Source organism: Loxodonta africana, chromosome 7 (genome assembly GCF_030014295.1).
Source record: "Loxodonta africana isolate mLoxAfr1 chromosome 7, mLoxAfr1.hap2, whole genome shotgun sequence".
NCBI lineage: Eukaryota > Metazoa > Chordata > Mammalia > Proboscidea > Elephantidae > Loxodonta > Loxodonta africana.
The window spans coordinates 95,720,669-95,736,180 of record NC_087348.1 but is presented as its reverse complement, the minus strand read 5'-3'; the positions used below and the strand labels follow the sequence as shown (position 1 = coordinate 95,736,180).

General features: G+C 38.8%; 1 protein-coding gene across 6 annotated transcripts in view; it reads left to right on the top strand.

Moving 5' to 3' along the window:
• Positions 1 to 15,512, top strand: part of INTS4 (integrator complex subunit 4) — a 137,332-nt gene that overhangs the window by 45,849 nt on the left and 75,971 nt on the right. For all 6 annotated transcript variants that reach the window (XR_010322498.1, XR_010322497.1, XM_064288739.1 and 3 more), the window contains one exon: positions 530 to 704. Coding sequence is in view for 4 of the 6 variants with exons in the window: in XM_064288739.1 (XP_064144809.1) it covers positions 530 to 704 (175 nt within the window). In the remaining 2 variants the exon portion in view is untranslated. The remainder of the gene's footprint in view (positions 1 to 529; positions 705 to 15,512) is intronic.

Genomic DNA, 15,512 nt, shown 5'->3' with positions numbered 1-15,512 from the left:
GTTGGAATGGACTTGATGGCAGCAAGTTTGGGCTTTTTTTTTATACTACTCTAAGGGCAATCTGTGTGGGAAGTGAACTTACTAAAAGGTTGCTTGGTGACAACAGTGTCCACACAAAAAACATCATTACCAGATAGAGACCTATTTCTACTGAGACTGAAGAGATTGTTTTCTAGGGCCAGTGTTTTGTCTTCCCAGAATAGTGCTTGGAGAGGAGCACTGCTTTTATTTACCTCTCTGGCTCTTCCTTTCCCATATTGCCTTGACTACCAGCACCTGTCTGATTGACACATTCTTTAGCTATCTTCATACTCTTTAATCACATTACTGTCAGGTATTGTAGGCTTGTGAGCCTCTGGACTTACTTTCAGTTGAATTTGCATTCTCTTCTTTCAGATACTGAGTATTTCTTTTGTTCAGTGTAACTCAGAGAGCAGTTTTATTTCCTACCTGCCCATGTTCTCAGGGGTGCATCTTACTCTTCTGTTATGAACCTCCTACAGGTAGTAATTGTTGTTGTCCTCTACAGAGGAAACGAACTGCACATGAGCGTGCCAAGGAACTTTACAGTTCAGGAGAGTTTTCCAGCGGCAGGAAGTGGGGAGATGATGCCCCCAAGGAAGAAATAGATACGGGGGCAGTGAACTTGATCGAGTCTGGAGCTTGTGGAGCCTTTGTTCATGGTTTGGAAGATGAGATGTTTGGTAAGTATGACTGTATACTTACTGAGCAACTGCAGTGTGTCAGGCATTGTACTGGGTGGTATGCATACATTGTCTTGTTTAGTCCTCACAGTTACTCTATGAAGTAGCTACTACTATCTTTATTTTACAAACAGTGGTTAAGAGCATGGGCTTTGGCTTAAAACCCAGCAACCTGGGTTTAAATTCCAGCATTCCCATAAAGCAGAGATAATAGTGTCATTCTGAGTTGTGAGAATTCCATGAGGTCATATATACATAAAACAATTGACACAATACATGACCCATTCATAGTAAACAGTTAATTACTGGTAGTAAAAATTGATATTATTGATACGGATAATAATAATCACTTATTATTAGTCACCCAGGCAGAAGCAAGATTTAAACTCAGGTATGTCTGATTGCAAAATCTTTGTATGTTTGATAAAAACTTTATTTGACCTTTTTTTTAAGTAAATAATGCAAAATCATAGTCTATTTTTTAATCAATAGACTATTTTTAGAGCAGTTTCAGGTTTAGAGAAAAAGTGTGCAGAAAATAGAGTTCCCATATATAGCTTAAAAAATTTTTTTTTCTTTACAATTGGTTTTAATCAATTTGTTAATGTTGTTTGTTATGATGTGGTTATAATTTTCTTCCTACTTCCTATGCTTGGAGTTTGTTGAACTTTTTGCTTGAATCTGTGGGTTTATAATTTTTACCAAATTTGGAAAAATTTTGGCCATTATTTCATTAAATATTTCTCTGGCCCCCCACTTCCTTTGGGCACTTCAGTTACGTTTACATTAAGTTACTTAAGGTTTTCCTGCAGCTCAGTGATGCTTTCTTCATTATTGTTATTATTATTATTTTTCAGTCTTTTTGGGTTTTATTTTGGATAGTTTCTATTGCTTTGTCTTTAATTCACACATCTTGTTTTCAGCAATGTCTAATCTGTTAATCCTGTCCAGTGTATTTTTCATCAGTCATTGTAGTTTTCATCTCTAGAAGCTCAATTTGAATTTCAGTCTTTTTGATATCTTCCATGTCTTAACATGCACACTCTTCCTCCTAGCTTCATGAACATGTAATACCTGTATATTAACTGTCTTAATATCATTGTCTTCTGGGTCTGTTGTTGGTGTCATTCTGGATTGGTTTCGATTTTTTTTTTCCTGTCTCACTATGGATTATATTTTCTGGCTTCATTGCATGCCTGGTACTTTTTGATTGGCTGTCAGACATTGTGAATTTGATTTTTTTTAGGTGCTGAATGTTTTTGTATTCTGTAAATACTTTTGAGCTTTGCTCTGAGATGTAGTTGCTTGGGTCTTACTAAGCTTTTTTACAAAAGACTGGAGCAGTGTTCAGTATAGGGCTTAGTTTTTCCCTGCTAATGAGGCAAAACTTTTCTGGAAAAACTACTCTAGGCCCTGTGTGTGCTGTGGAGATTGTTCCCTCTAATCCTTTTTGGGTGATTCTTTCCCGGGCCTTGGGTAATTTCCTCATAGACCAGAACTCAGCCAAAGACTGGAGGGGAACCCTCCGTACAGATATTCCCCCACCCCTCCCTCCTTTCTCTCTGCAGCTTTCTTGTGGATACTGTGCTCTCTGAACTCTAGCTACTTGGCCTTTCTAGAGTTCCAGCTCCATCTTTTCAGTCACAGATACCTGACGTACAGCCTGGAAACTCTTTCTAGGCAGTAAACTGTTTTAATCATAGAGCTCATTTCGTTTATTTTTTGTCTCTCAGGGATCATTGTCTGATTTCCATTTCCAGTCTTGAATATTGTTGTTTTGTATATTCTCTCTGTTTTTTTCGTTGTTTCAGATGGGACAGTAAATCCAGTTCTTGTTGCATCTTGGCTAGTAATGGAAGTCCTGCAAAGCTTTATAATTTCCATTATATGGTACGATCTCACATAGATCACAGAATGTCAGTGTTTTGAGGTGACTGACTTTACCCTCCTCATTATCAGTGAGAGTAACAGACCTGGAAGGTAATGTTGACTGTCCAAATTTTGTAACAAATTTGTGTCAGAGACAAGATTTAGAACCTAAGCCTTCTAAATGCCTGTAAAAGTTACCTTAGGATAGAACTTCTTAGGAGGGCAATAAAATTACTTTTGATAGGCAGTAATTTTCTATCAGTAGATCTAAAAATTGGGCTACCCTATCTAATTTGCTGTAAGATTTTCTGTATGTATAGAAGTAAGTCGAAGCTACCTCTGCTAATTTTTTGTCCTCTGTGAACTTGAACTCCCACATGTCTATCAGTTTGTTGTACTGTGGGTGTCTTAGTCATCTAGTGCTGTCGTAACAGAAATACCACAACTGGATGGCTTTAACAAAGAGAAATTTGTTTTCTCACAGTCTAGTAGGTTAAAAGTCCAAATTCAGGGTGTCAGCTCCAGAGGAAGGCTTTCTCTCTCTGTCAGCTCTGGAGGAAGGCTTCCCCTGGAGCTTTTCAGGAGCAGGGACCCCCTGTCCAAAGGACATGCTCTGCTCCTGGTGCTGCTTTCTTGGTGGTATGAGGTCCCCCGACTCTCTGCTTGCTTCTATCTTTTATCGAGAGATTGCCTCAAGACACAATCCAGTCCTGTAGGTTGAGTCCTGCCTCACTAATACAACTGCCGCTCATCCTCCCTCATTAACATCGTAGAGGCAGGATTTACAACATACAGGAAGATCACACAATACCTGGAGTCATGGCCCAGCCCAATTGATACACACATTTTTGAGGGGACATAATTCAATCCATACAGTAGGGGCTTGCGTGTTGCTGTGATGCTGGAAGCTATACCACCAGTATTCAGATACCAGCAGTGTCACCCATGGAGGACAGGTTTCAGCTGTGTTTCCAGACTAAGACTAGGAAGAAGGATCTAGCGGTCTACTTCTGAAAAGAATTAGCCACGGAAAACCTTATGAATAGCGGCCGAACACTATCTGATATAGTGCCAGAAGATGAGCCCCCCAGGCTGGAAGGCACTCACCCAAAAGACGATTGGAAGAGCTGCCTTCTCAAAGTAGAGTCAACCTTAATGACATGGATGGAGTAAACATTTCAGGACCTTCATTTACTGATGTGGCACAACTCAAAGTGAGAAGAAGCAGCTGCAAACATCCATTATAATCAGAACCTGGAATGTACAAAGTATGAATCTAGGAAAACTAGAAATTATCAAAGATGAAATGGTATGCGTAAACATTGATATCCTAGGAATTAGTGAGCTGAAACGGACTGGTATTAGCCATTTTGAATCAGACAATGATATAGTCTACTATGTTGGGAATGACAACTTGAAGTGGAATGGTGTCGCATTCATCGTCAAAAAGAACATTTCAAGATCTATCCTGAAGTACAACACTGTCAGTGATAGGATAATATTCATATACTTACAAGGAAGACCAGTTAATATGTCTATTATTCAAATTTACACACCAACCACTAAGACCAAAGATTAAAAAATAGAAGGTTTTTTATCAGCTTCTGTAGTCTGAAATTTATCGAACATGCAGTCAGGATACATTGATAATTATTGGAGATTGGAACGTGAAAGTTGGAAACAAAGAAGAAGGATTGGAAAGGTTGGAAAATATGGCCTTGATGATAGAAAAAATGTGGGAGAGCGAATGATAGAATTTTTCAAGACCAACAACTTCTTCATTGCAAATACCTTTTTTCACCAACATAAACAGCCACTATACACATGGACCTCCCCAGATGGAATACAGAGGAATCAAATCGACTACATCTGTGGAAGGAGACAATGGAAAAGCTCAATATCATCAGTCAGAACAGGGGCCAGGGGCTGACTGTGGAACAGACTATCATTTGCTCCTATGCAAGTTCAAGTTCAAACTGAAGAAAGAGCAAATCCACAAGAGCCAAAATTCAACCTTGAGTATATCCCACCTGAATTTAGAGATCATCTCAAGAATAGATTTGATGCATTGAACCCTAATGACCAAGGACCAGACGAGTTGTGGAACGACATCAAGGACATCATACATGAAGAAAGCACGAGGTTGTTGAAAAGACAAGAAATAAAGAAAAGACCAAGGTCGATGTCAGGGGAGACTCTGAACCTTACTCTCAAACGTCGAGCCACTAAAGCAAAAGGAAGAAATGATGAAGTAAAAGAACTGAATAGAATATTTCAAAGGGTGGCTCGAGAAGACAAAGTATTATAATGACTTGTGCAAAGAGCTGGAGATGGAAAACCAAAAGGGAAGAACATGCTTATGCTCAGTGTTTCTCAAGCTGAAAGAACTGAAGAAAAAATTTAAGCCTCAAGTTGCAATAGTGAAGGATTCTATGGGGAAAACATTAAATGACACAGAGAGCATCAAAAGAAGATGGAAGGAATACTCAGAGTCATTATACCGAAAAGAATTAGTCGACTGTCAACCATTTCCAGAAGTAGCATATGGTCAGGAACTGATGGTACCAAAGGAAGAAGTCCAAGCTGCACCAACGGCATTGGCGAAAGCCAGGGCTCCAGGAATTGACTGAGATGTTTCAGCAAGTGGATGCAGTACTGGAAGTGCCCACTTGTCTATGCCAAGAAATTTGGAAGACAGCTTCTTGGCCATCTGACTAGAAGAGATGCATATGCCTATTCCCAAGAAAGGTGATCTAACCGTATGCAGAAATTATAGAACAATATCATTAATATCACACACAAGCGAAATTTTGCTGAAGATCATTCAAAAACGGCTGCGGCTGTATATCAACACGGAACTGCCAGAAATCCAGGCTGGATTTGGAGGAGGTTGTGGAACCAGGGATCTCATTGCTGATGTCAGGTGGATCCTGGCTGAAAGTAGAGAATACCAGGAGGATGTTCACCTGTGTTTTATTGACTATGCAAAGGCATTCGACTGTGTGGATCATAACAAATTGTGGATAACATTGTGAAGAACGGGAATTCCAGAACACTTAATTGTGCTCATTAGGAACCTGTACATAGATCAAAAAGAGGCAGTAGTTCAAACAGAACAAGAGGATGATGAGTGGTTTAATTAAAGTCAGCAAAGGTGTGCGTCCCGGTTGTATCCTTTCACCAAACCTATTCAATCTGTATGCTAAACAAATAATACGAGAAGCTGGACTATATGAAGAAGAACAGAGCATCAGGATCAGAGGAAGACTTATTAACAACCTGTGTGAAGCAGATGGCACAACCTTGCTTACTGAAAGTTAAGAGGACTCGAAGCACATACTAATAAAGATCAAAGACCACAGCCTTCAGTATGGATTACACCTCAACATAAAGAAAACAAAAATCCTCATAACTGGACCAGTAAGCCACATATTCATAAATGGAGAAAAGACTGAAGTTGTCAAGGATTTCATTTTACTTGGATCCACAGTCAACACTCATAGAAGCAGCAACAAGAAATCAAAAGATGCATTGCATTGGGCAAATCTGCTGCAAAGGACCTCTTTAAAGTGTTGAAAAGCAAAGATGTCACCTTGAAGACTAAAGTGCGGCTGATCCAAGCCATGGTATTTTCAATCGCATCATATGCAGGTGAAAGCTGGGCAGTGAATAAGGAAGACCAAAGAATTGAAGCCTTCGAATTGTGGTGTTGGTAAAGAATATTGAATATACTATGGACTGCCAAAAGAACAGTGCGGAAACCCTAGTGGCGTAGTGGTTAAGTGCTCTGCCTGCTAACCAAAAGGTCGGCAGTTTGAATCCACCGGGCGCTCCTAGGAAACTCTACGGGGCAGTTCAACTCTGTTCTATAGGGTCGCTATGAGTCGGAATCGACTCGATGGCAATGGGTTTGGTTTTGGTTTGGCCAAAAGAACGAACAAATCTGTCCTGGAAGAAGTACAACCGGAATGCTCCTTAGAAGCAAGGATGGTGAGACTGAGTCTTACATACTTTGGACTTGTTGTCAGTGGGGATCAGTCCCTGGAGAAGGACATTATGCTTGGAAGAATACCGCATCAGCGGAGAAAAGGAAAACTCTCAAAGAGATGGACTGACACAGTGGCTGCAGCAATGGGCTCAAGCATAGCAAGGATTGTGAGGATGGCACAGGACTGGGCAATGTTTCATTCTGTGGTATATAGGGGCGGTATGAGTCGAAACCGACTTGACGGCACCTAACAAGAACACCAATATGAACTTGAAACATGAATTACAGTTTAAATGGTGCTCAGTAATAAGAAGTGCAGTTATTAAAACCAGTTTTACCCTAAGATGACTAAATAGAACTATTTTAATTTTCTATTAGCGTTGTTGTTTGGTTTGGTTTCTACAATTTAATTTCATCACTCAATATTTTTGTGATTTAGTTACACAGTTTTCAGTTTGCATTCAGTTTAATTGAAGGAACTTAAGTTTGGAAAGTGAGTCAACCCGTAACCAGGCATCAGGTATGGCAACTTTTTTATTTTATAATTTTTATAAACTTCTGGGTGTCATGGATTGAATTGTGTCCCCAAAAATATGTGTTAACTTGGCTAGGCCATGATTCCCAGTATTATGGATTGTCCACCATTTTGTCATCTGATGTGATTTTCCTATGTGTTGTAAATCCTACCTCTATGATGCTAAAGAGGCAGATTAGAGGCCATTGAGTTAATGAGGCAGGACTCAGTCTACAAGATTAGGCTGTGTTTTAAGTCAATTTCTTTTGAAATATAAAAGAGAGAAGCAAGCAGAGAGACAGGGGACCTCATTACCGTTAAGACAGAAGTGCAAGGAGCAGTAAGTTCTTTAGACCTGGGGTCCCTGTGCTGAGAAGCTCCTGGAGCAGGAGAAGATTGATGACAAAGACCTTCTCCCAGAGCAGAGAGAGAAAGCCTTTCCTTGGAGCTGACACCTTGAATTTGGACTTCTGGCTTCCTAGACTGTTAGAGAATAAATTTCTCTTTGTTAAAGCCATCCACTTTTGGTATTTGTGTTGTAGCAGCAGTAGATGACTAAGATATTGGATAAATTATGGTTTTAGCGTCATATTGCTGGGAATGAAATGGAACCTATTTCATTGGCTACCGACTCTAGTGTAGTATCTAATGTATCTTGAGTTCTCTATTTGTTCCATGTTCTTTCCCTTCTGGATCTTCATACATGTGGTTCCTCTGCCTAGAAAGATCTGTTTTTGGTTTTTCTTTGGCCTAGAAACTCCAGGTATTGTTTGAGTCACTTGTTCCACAGGGCTGCCTATGATCCCTTGTTTGGGTTATGTGCTTCTTCTGGATTTTCTTATACTCCCTGTGCTTTTCCATTGTAGCGCTCATCAGAAAATCAGAAATTAACAATTGGAGTCCCTGCCTGGTGCAAACGGTTAAGCGTTTACTACTAACCAGAAGGTTGGTGGTTTGAACTCTCCCAGATTGCCCTGGAAGAAAGGCCTGGCCATCTGTTTCCAAAAGGTCATAGCCTTGAAAACCTGATGGAGGAGTTCTTCTCTGCACACATGGAGTTGACAGGTGTCAGAATCAACTCAGTGGCAGTGAGTCAGGCACTGGGAGATTGTCTTATTCTTGTTGCTCTTTGTATCTTGAGTACTTAAAGCTGGCAAGTAGCTAAGCCAGGACCTAATTAGAGATATTCATATTCCAAGGAGTTTTTTTTTTTTTCCTCCCTTCTTTTTCAATAATTCCATAAAATCCAGTAGGAACTGTTAATTTGCCTGCCTGTAGCCAGGCTTTCAGACAAAGTAAAGCACCAGGTTTCTATATTTCTACCTGAAATTGTATCAGCTTAAGTGTTTATTCTGGTTATCTCATGCTGGTCAGAAGTCCCTCTGTGATTGCCTTGATGGACTTGCAAGTTAACACAGTTAACACACTTGCATCTGTCTCTGGCCTTCTGTGTAATTATTAGCAGTTTCATGTTTAAATCACATTATCATGAAGTGGAAAAAAAATTCTTTCCTTTCCTTCTGATAAAAAGGAGAAACTTATACCAACCAAGAAAAATCTCAGTCATCTCTCTTTAATGGAGTAACTCAGCATTTAAAGTGTTCGTAAAATATTTCTTATTAAAAAAAAAATTATGTTTGTGAATTTTAATCACAACCTGAGTTTCAGACTTTTATGTAAACTGTACATTTTGTTACAAAACCGTTTGGGAACCACTGGAACAACAACAACTACAACAAAAAAAAACCCCACAACAAAAGCCTATGTATGGAGATCTTATGAGCATTGTCTGTAACTTACTCACCTCTGTATCCCAGCACTTAGCACAAAGCTTGGCATGTAGTATGTGTTCAGGAAACATTTGTAAGTGAACTCAGGGCCACCTGAGTTCAGTGGCTTTACTGTTACACGTTTTGAGCATTGAAAGAAATGAACAACATTCATCTACTTTTAAGATGTGTGCAGGACTCAGACCTATACCATAGCTAATATATGAGCTTTAAACATTTGCCAGGCAGTATGCTCTGTGGTTTCCTGCATTATCTCAGTTAGTCTTTCTAACAATTCTGTGAGGAAATGAGTATCATTCCCATTTAACAGATAAGAAAATTGAGGTGACAGGAAGTTAAGTTACTTATTTGAGATCACCCTCCAAATTATTGGAGTGATCACTCTACACAATTTCCTCTGACACCTGTATCATTCCAAAGCATGCACTTTTTTTTTAAGTTGTGGTAAATATAAATATATGTAGATATAAATATTAGAAAAATAATCTAAGACTATCCTTTCCCGCTCTCTCCCACCTGCCCCTAGTAACCACTTATTTCACTCAGCTTAATGTTTTCAAGGTTCATCCGTGTCATAGCATGTATCAGAGCTTCATTTCTATTTATGGTTGAATAATATCCCCATGTATGTGTGTGCTACGTTTTATTCATCCATTCATCTCTTGATGGGCATTTAGGGTGCTTTCACCTTTTGGCTATTGTGAATGGTACTACAGTGAACACTGTACAAGTATCCATTTGTGTTCCTGATTTCAATAATTTTGGGTGTATATCTAAGAGGAGGATTGCTGGGTCATGATAATGGTAATTCTCTGTTTAAAACTTTTTTTTTTTTAATAACTTTTATTAAACTTCAAGTGAACGTTTACAAATCCAATCAGTCTGTCACATATAAGTTTACATACATCTCACTCCCTACTCCCACTTGCTCTCCCCCTCTTGAGTCAGCCCTTTCAGTCTCTCCTTTCTTGACAATTTTGCCGGCTTCCCTCTCTCTCTCTCCTCCCATCCCCCCTCCAGACAAGAGTTGCCAACACAATCTCAAGTGTCCACCTGATATAATTAGCTCACTCTTCATCAGCGTCTCTCTCCTACCCGCTGACCAGTCCCTTTCATTTCTGATGAGTTGTCTTCGGGGATGGTTCCTGTCCTGTGTCAACTGAAGGTCTGGGGAGCATGGCCGCCGGGATTCCTCCAGTCTCAGTCAGACCATTAAGTTTGGTCTTTTTATGAGAATTTGGGGTCTGTATCCCACTGATCTCCTGCTCCCTCAGGGGTCCTCTGCTGTGCTCCCTGTCAGGGCAGTCATCGATTGTGGCCGGGCACCAACTAGTTCTTCTGGTCTCAGGATGATGTAGGTCTCTGGTTCATGTGGCCCTTTCTGTCTCTTGGGCTCTTAGTTGTCATGTGGCCTTGGTGTTCTTCATTTTCCTTTGCTCCAGGTGGGTTGAGACCAATTGATGCATCTTAGATGGCCGCTTGTTAGCATTTAAGACCCCAGACGCCACATTTCAAAGTGGGATGCAGAATGGTTTCATAATAGAATTATTTTGCCAATTGACTTAGAAGTCCCCGCAAACCATGTTCCCCAGACCCCCGCGCTTGCTCCGCTGACCTTTGAAGCATTCATTTTATCCCGGAAACTTCTTTGCTTTTGGTCCAGTCCAATTGAGCTGACCTTCCATGTATTGAGTGTTGTCTTTCCCTTCACCTAAAGCAGTTCTTATCTACTGATTAATCAATAAAAAACCCTCTCCCACCCTCCCTCCCTCCCCCCCTCATAACCACAAAAGTATGTGTTCTTCTCAGGTTTACTATTTCTCAAGATCTTATAATAGTGGTCTTATACAATATTTGTCCTTTTGCCTCTGACTCATTTCGCTCAGCATAATGCCTTCCAGGTTCCTCCATGTTATGAAATGTTTCAGAGATTCGTCACTGTTCTTTATGGATGCGTAGTATTCCATTGTGTGAATATACCACAATTTATTTACCCATTCATCCGTTGACGGACGCCTTGGTTGCTTCCAGCTTTTTGCTATTGTAAACAGAGCTGCAATAAACATGGGTGTGCATATATCTGTTTGTATGAAGGCTCTTGTATCTCTAGGGTATATTCCTAGGAGTGGGATTTCTGGGTTGTATGGTAGTTCTATTTCTAACTGTTTAAGATAACGCCAGATGGATTTCCAAAGTGGTTGTACCATTTTACATTCCCACCAGCAGTGTATGAGAGTTCCAATCTCTCCGCAGCCTCTCCAACATTTATTATTTTGTGTTTTTTGGATTAATGCCAGCCTTGCTGGTGTGAGATGGAATCTCATCGTAGTTTTAATTTGCATTTCTCTAATGGCTAATGATCGAGAGCATTTTCTCATGTATCTGTTGGCTGCCTGAATATCTTCTTTAGTGAAATGTGTGTTCATATCCTTTGCCCACTTCTTGATTGGGTTGTTTGTCTTTTTGTGGTTGAGTTTTGACAGAATCATGTAGATTTTAGAGATTAGGCGCTGGTCGGAGATGTCATAGCTGAAAATTCTTTCCCAATCTGTAGGTGGTCTTTTTACTCTTTTGGGGAAGTCTTTAGATGAGCATAGGTGTTTGATTTTTAGGAGCTCCCAGTTATCGGGTTTCTCTTCATCATTTTTGGTAATGTTTTGTATTCTGTTTATACCTTGTATTAGGGCTCCTAGGGTTGTCCCAATTTTTTCTTCCATGATCTTTATCGTTTTAGTCTTTATGTTTAGGTCTTTGATCCACTTGGAGTTAGTTTTTGTGCATGGTGTGAGGTATGGGTCCTGTTTCATTTTTTTGCAAATGGATATCCAGTTATGCCAGCACCATTTGTTAAAAAGGCTATCTTTTCCCCAGTTAATTGACACTGGTCCTTTGTCAAATATCAGCTACTCATACGTGGATGGATCTATGTCTGGGTTCTCAATTCTGTTCCATTGGTCTATGTGTCTGTTGTTGTACCAATACCAGGCTGTTTTGACTACTGTGGCTGTATAATAGGTTCTGAAGTCAGGTAAGGTGAGGCCTCCCACTTTCTTCTTCTTTTTCAGTAATGCTTTGCTTATCCGGGGCCTCTTTCCCTTCCATATGAAATTGGTGATTTGTTTCTCTATCCCCTTAAAATATGACATTGGAATTTGGATTGGAAGTGCGTTAAATGTATAGATGGCTTTTGGTAAAATAGACATTTTTACTATGTTAAGTTTTCCTATCCATGAGCAGGGTATGTTTTTCCACTTAAGTATGTCCTTTTGAATTTCTTGTAGTAGAGCTTTGTAGTTTTCTTTGTATAGGTCTTTTACATCCTTGGTAAGATTTATTCCTAAGTATTTTATCTTCTTGGGGGCTACTGTGAATGGTATTGATTTGGTTATTTCCTCTTCGGTGTTCTTTTTGTTGATGTAGAGGAATCCAAGTGATTTTTGTATGTTTATTTTATAACCTGAGACTCTGCCAAACTCTTCTATTAGTTTCAGTAGTTTTCTGGAGGATTCCTTAGGGTTTTCTGTGTATATAATCATGTCATCTGCAAATAGTGATAACTTTACTTCTTCCTTGCCAATCCGGATACCTTTTATTTCTTTGTCTAGCCTGATTGCCCTGGCTAAGACTTCCAACACGATGTTGAATAAGAGCGGTGATAAAGGGCATCCTTGTCTGGTTCCCGTTCTCAAGGGAAATGCTTTCAGGTTCTCTCCATTTAGAGTGATATTGGCTGTTGGCTTTGCATAGATGCCCTTTATTATGTTGAGGAATTTTCCTTCAATTCCTATTTTGGTAAGAGTTTTTATCATGAATGGGTGTTGGACTTTGTCAAATGCCTTTTCTGCATCAATTGATAAGATCATGTGATTTTTGTCTTTTGTTTTATTTATGTGATGGATTACATTAATGGTTTTTCTGATATTAAACCAGCCTTGCATACCTGGTATAAATCCCACTTGATCAGGGTGAATTATTTTTTTGATGTGTCGTTGGATTCTATTGGCTAGAATTTTGTTGAGGATTTTTGCATCAATGTTCATGAGGGATATAGGTCTATAATTTTCTTTTTTTTGTAATGTCTTTACCTGGTTTTGGTATCAGGGAGATGGTGGCTTCATGGAATGAGTTGGGTAGTATTCCGTCATTTTCTATGCTTTGGAATACCTTTAGTAGTAGTGGTGTTAACTCTTCTCTGAAAGTTTGGTAGAACTCTGCAGTGAAGCCGTCCGGGCCAGGGCTTTTTTTTGTTGGGAGTTTTTTGATTACCGTTTCAAACTCTTTTTTTGTTATGGGTCTATTTAGTTGTTCTGCTTCTGAATGTGTTAGTTTAGGTAGGTAGTGTTTTTCCAGGAATTCATCCATTTCTTCTAGGTTTTCAAATTTGTTAGAGTACAATTTTTCATAATAATCTGAAATGATTCTTTTAATTTCATTTGGTTCTGTTGTGATGTGGTCCTTCTCATTTCTTATTCGGGTTATTTGTTTCCTTTCCTGTATTTCTTTAGTCAGTCTAGCCAATGGTTTATCAATTTTGTTAATTTTTTCAAAGAACCAGCTTTTGGCTTTGTTAATTCTTTCAATTGTTTTTCTGTTCTCTAATTCATTTAGTTCAGCTCTAATTTTTATTATTTGTTTTCTTCTGGTGCCTGATGGATTCTTTTGTTGCTCACTTTCTATTTGTTCAAGTTGTAGGGACAGTTCTCTGATTTTGGCTCTTTCTTCTTTTTGTATGTGTGCATTTATTGATATAAATTGGCCTCTGAGCACTGCTTTTGCTGTGTCCCAAAGGTTTTGATAGGAAGTATTTTCATTCTCGTTGCTTTCTATGAATTTCCTTATTCCCTCCTTGATGTCTTCTATCACCCAGTCTTTTTTCAGGAGGGTATTGTTCATTTTCCAAGTATTTGATTTCTTTTCCCTAGTTTTTCTGTTATTGATCTCTAGTTTTATTGCCTTGTGGTCTGAGAAGATGCTTTGTAATATTTCGATGTTTTGGACTCTGCAAAGGTTTGTTTTATGACCTAATATGTGGTCTATTCTAGAGAATGTTCCATGTGCACTAGAAAAAAAAAGTATATTTTGCAGCAGTTGGGTGGAGAGTTCTGTATAAGTCAATGAGGTCAAGTTGGTTGATTGTTGTAATTAGATCTTACGTGTCTCTGTTGAGCTTCTTACTGGATATCCTGTCCTTCTCCGAAAGTGGTGTGTTGAAGTCTCCTAGTATAATTGTGGAGGTATCTATCTCGCTTTTCAATTCTGTTAAAATTTGATGTGTGTATCTTGCAGCCCTGTCATTGGGTGCATAAATATTTAATATGGTTATGTCTTCCTGATCAATTGTCCCTTTTATCATTATATAGTGTCCTTCTTTATCCTTTGTGGTGGATTTAAGTCTAAAGTCTATTTTGTCAGAAATTAATATTGCTACTCCTCTTCTTTTTTGCTTATTGTTTGCTTGATATACTTTTTTCCATCCTTTGAGTTTTAGTTTGTTTGTGTCTCTAAGTCTAAGGTGTGTCTCTTGTAGGCAGCATATAGATGGATCGTGTTTCTTTATCCAGTCTGTGACTCTCTGTCTCTTTATTGGTGCATTTAGTCCATTTACATTCAGCATAATTATAGATAAATAAGTTTTTAGTGCTGTCATTTTGATGCCTTTTTATGTGTGTTGTTGACAATTTCATTTTTCCACATACTTTTTTGTGCTGAGGCGTTTTTCTTAGTAAATTGTGAGATCCTCATTTTCATAGTGTTTGACTTTATGTTAGTTGAGTCGTTACGTTTTTCTTGGTTTTTATCTTGAGTTATAGAGTTGTTATACCTTTTTGTGGTTACCTTATTATTTACCCCTATTTTTCTAAGTAAAAACCTAACTTGTATTGTTCTATATCGCCTTGTATCACTCTCCATATGGCAGTTCAATGCCTCCTGTATTTAGTCCCTCTTTTTGATTATTGTGATCTTTTACCTATTGACTTCCATGATTCCCTGTTATGTGTATTTTTTTTTTTTAATTAATCTTAATTTGTTTTTGTGATTTCCCTATTTGAGTTGATATCAGGACGTTCTGTTTTGTGACCTTGTGTTGTGCTGATATCTGATATTATTGGTTCTCTGACCAAACAATATCCTTTAGTATTTCTTGTAGCTTTGGTTTGGTTTTTGCAAATTCTCTAAACTTGTGTTTGTCTGTAAATATCTTAATTTCGCCTTCATATTTCAGAGAGAGTTTTGCTGGATATATGATCCTTGGCTGGCAGTTTTTCTCCTTCAGTGTTCTGTATATGTCGTCCCATTCCCTTCTTGCCTGCATGGTTTCTGCTGAGTAGTCAGAACATATTCTTATTGATTCTCCCTTGAAGGAAACCTTTCTTTTCTCCCTGGCTGCTTTTAAAATTTTCTGTTTATCTTTGGTTTTGGTGAGTTTGATGATAATATGTCTTGGTGTTTTTCTTTTTGGATCAATCTTAAATGGGGTTCGATGAGCATCTTGGATAGATATCCTTTCGTCTTTCATGATGTCAGGGAAGTTTTGTGTCAGGAGTTCTTCAACTATTTTCTCTGTGTTTTCTGTCCCCCCTCCCTGTTCTGGGACTCCAATCACCCGCAGGTTATCCTTCTTGATAGAGTCCCACATAATTCTTAGG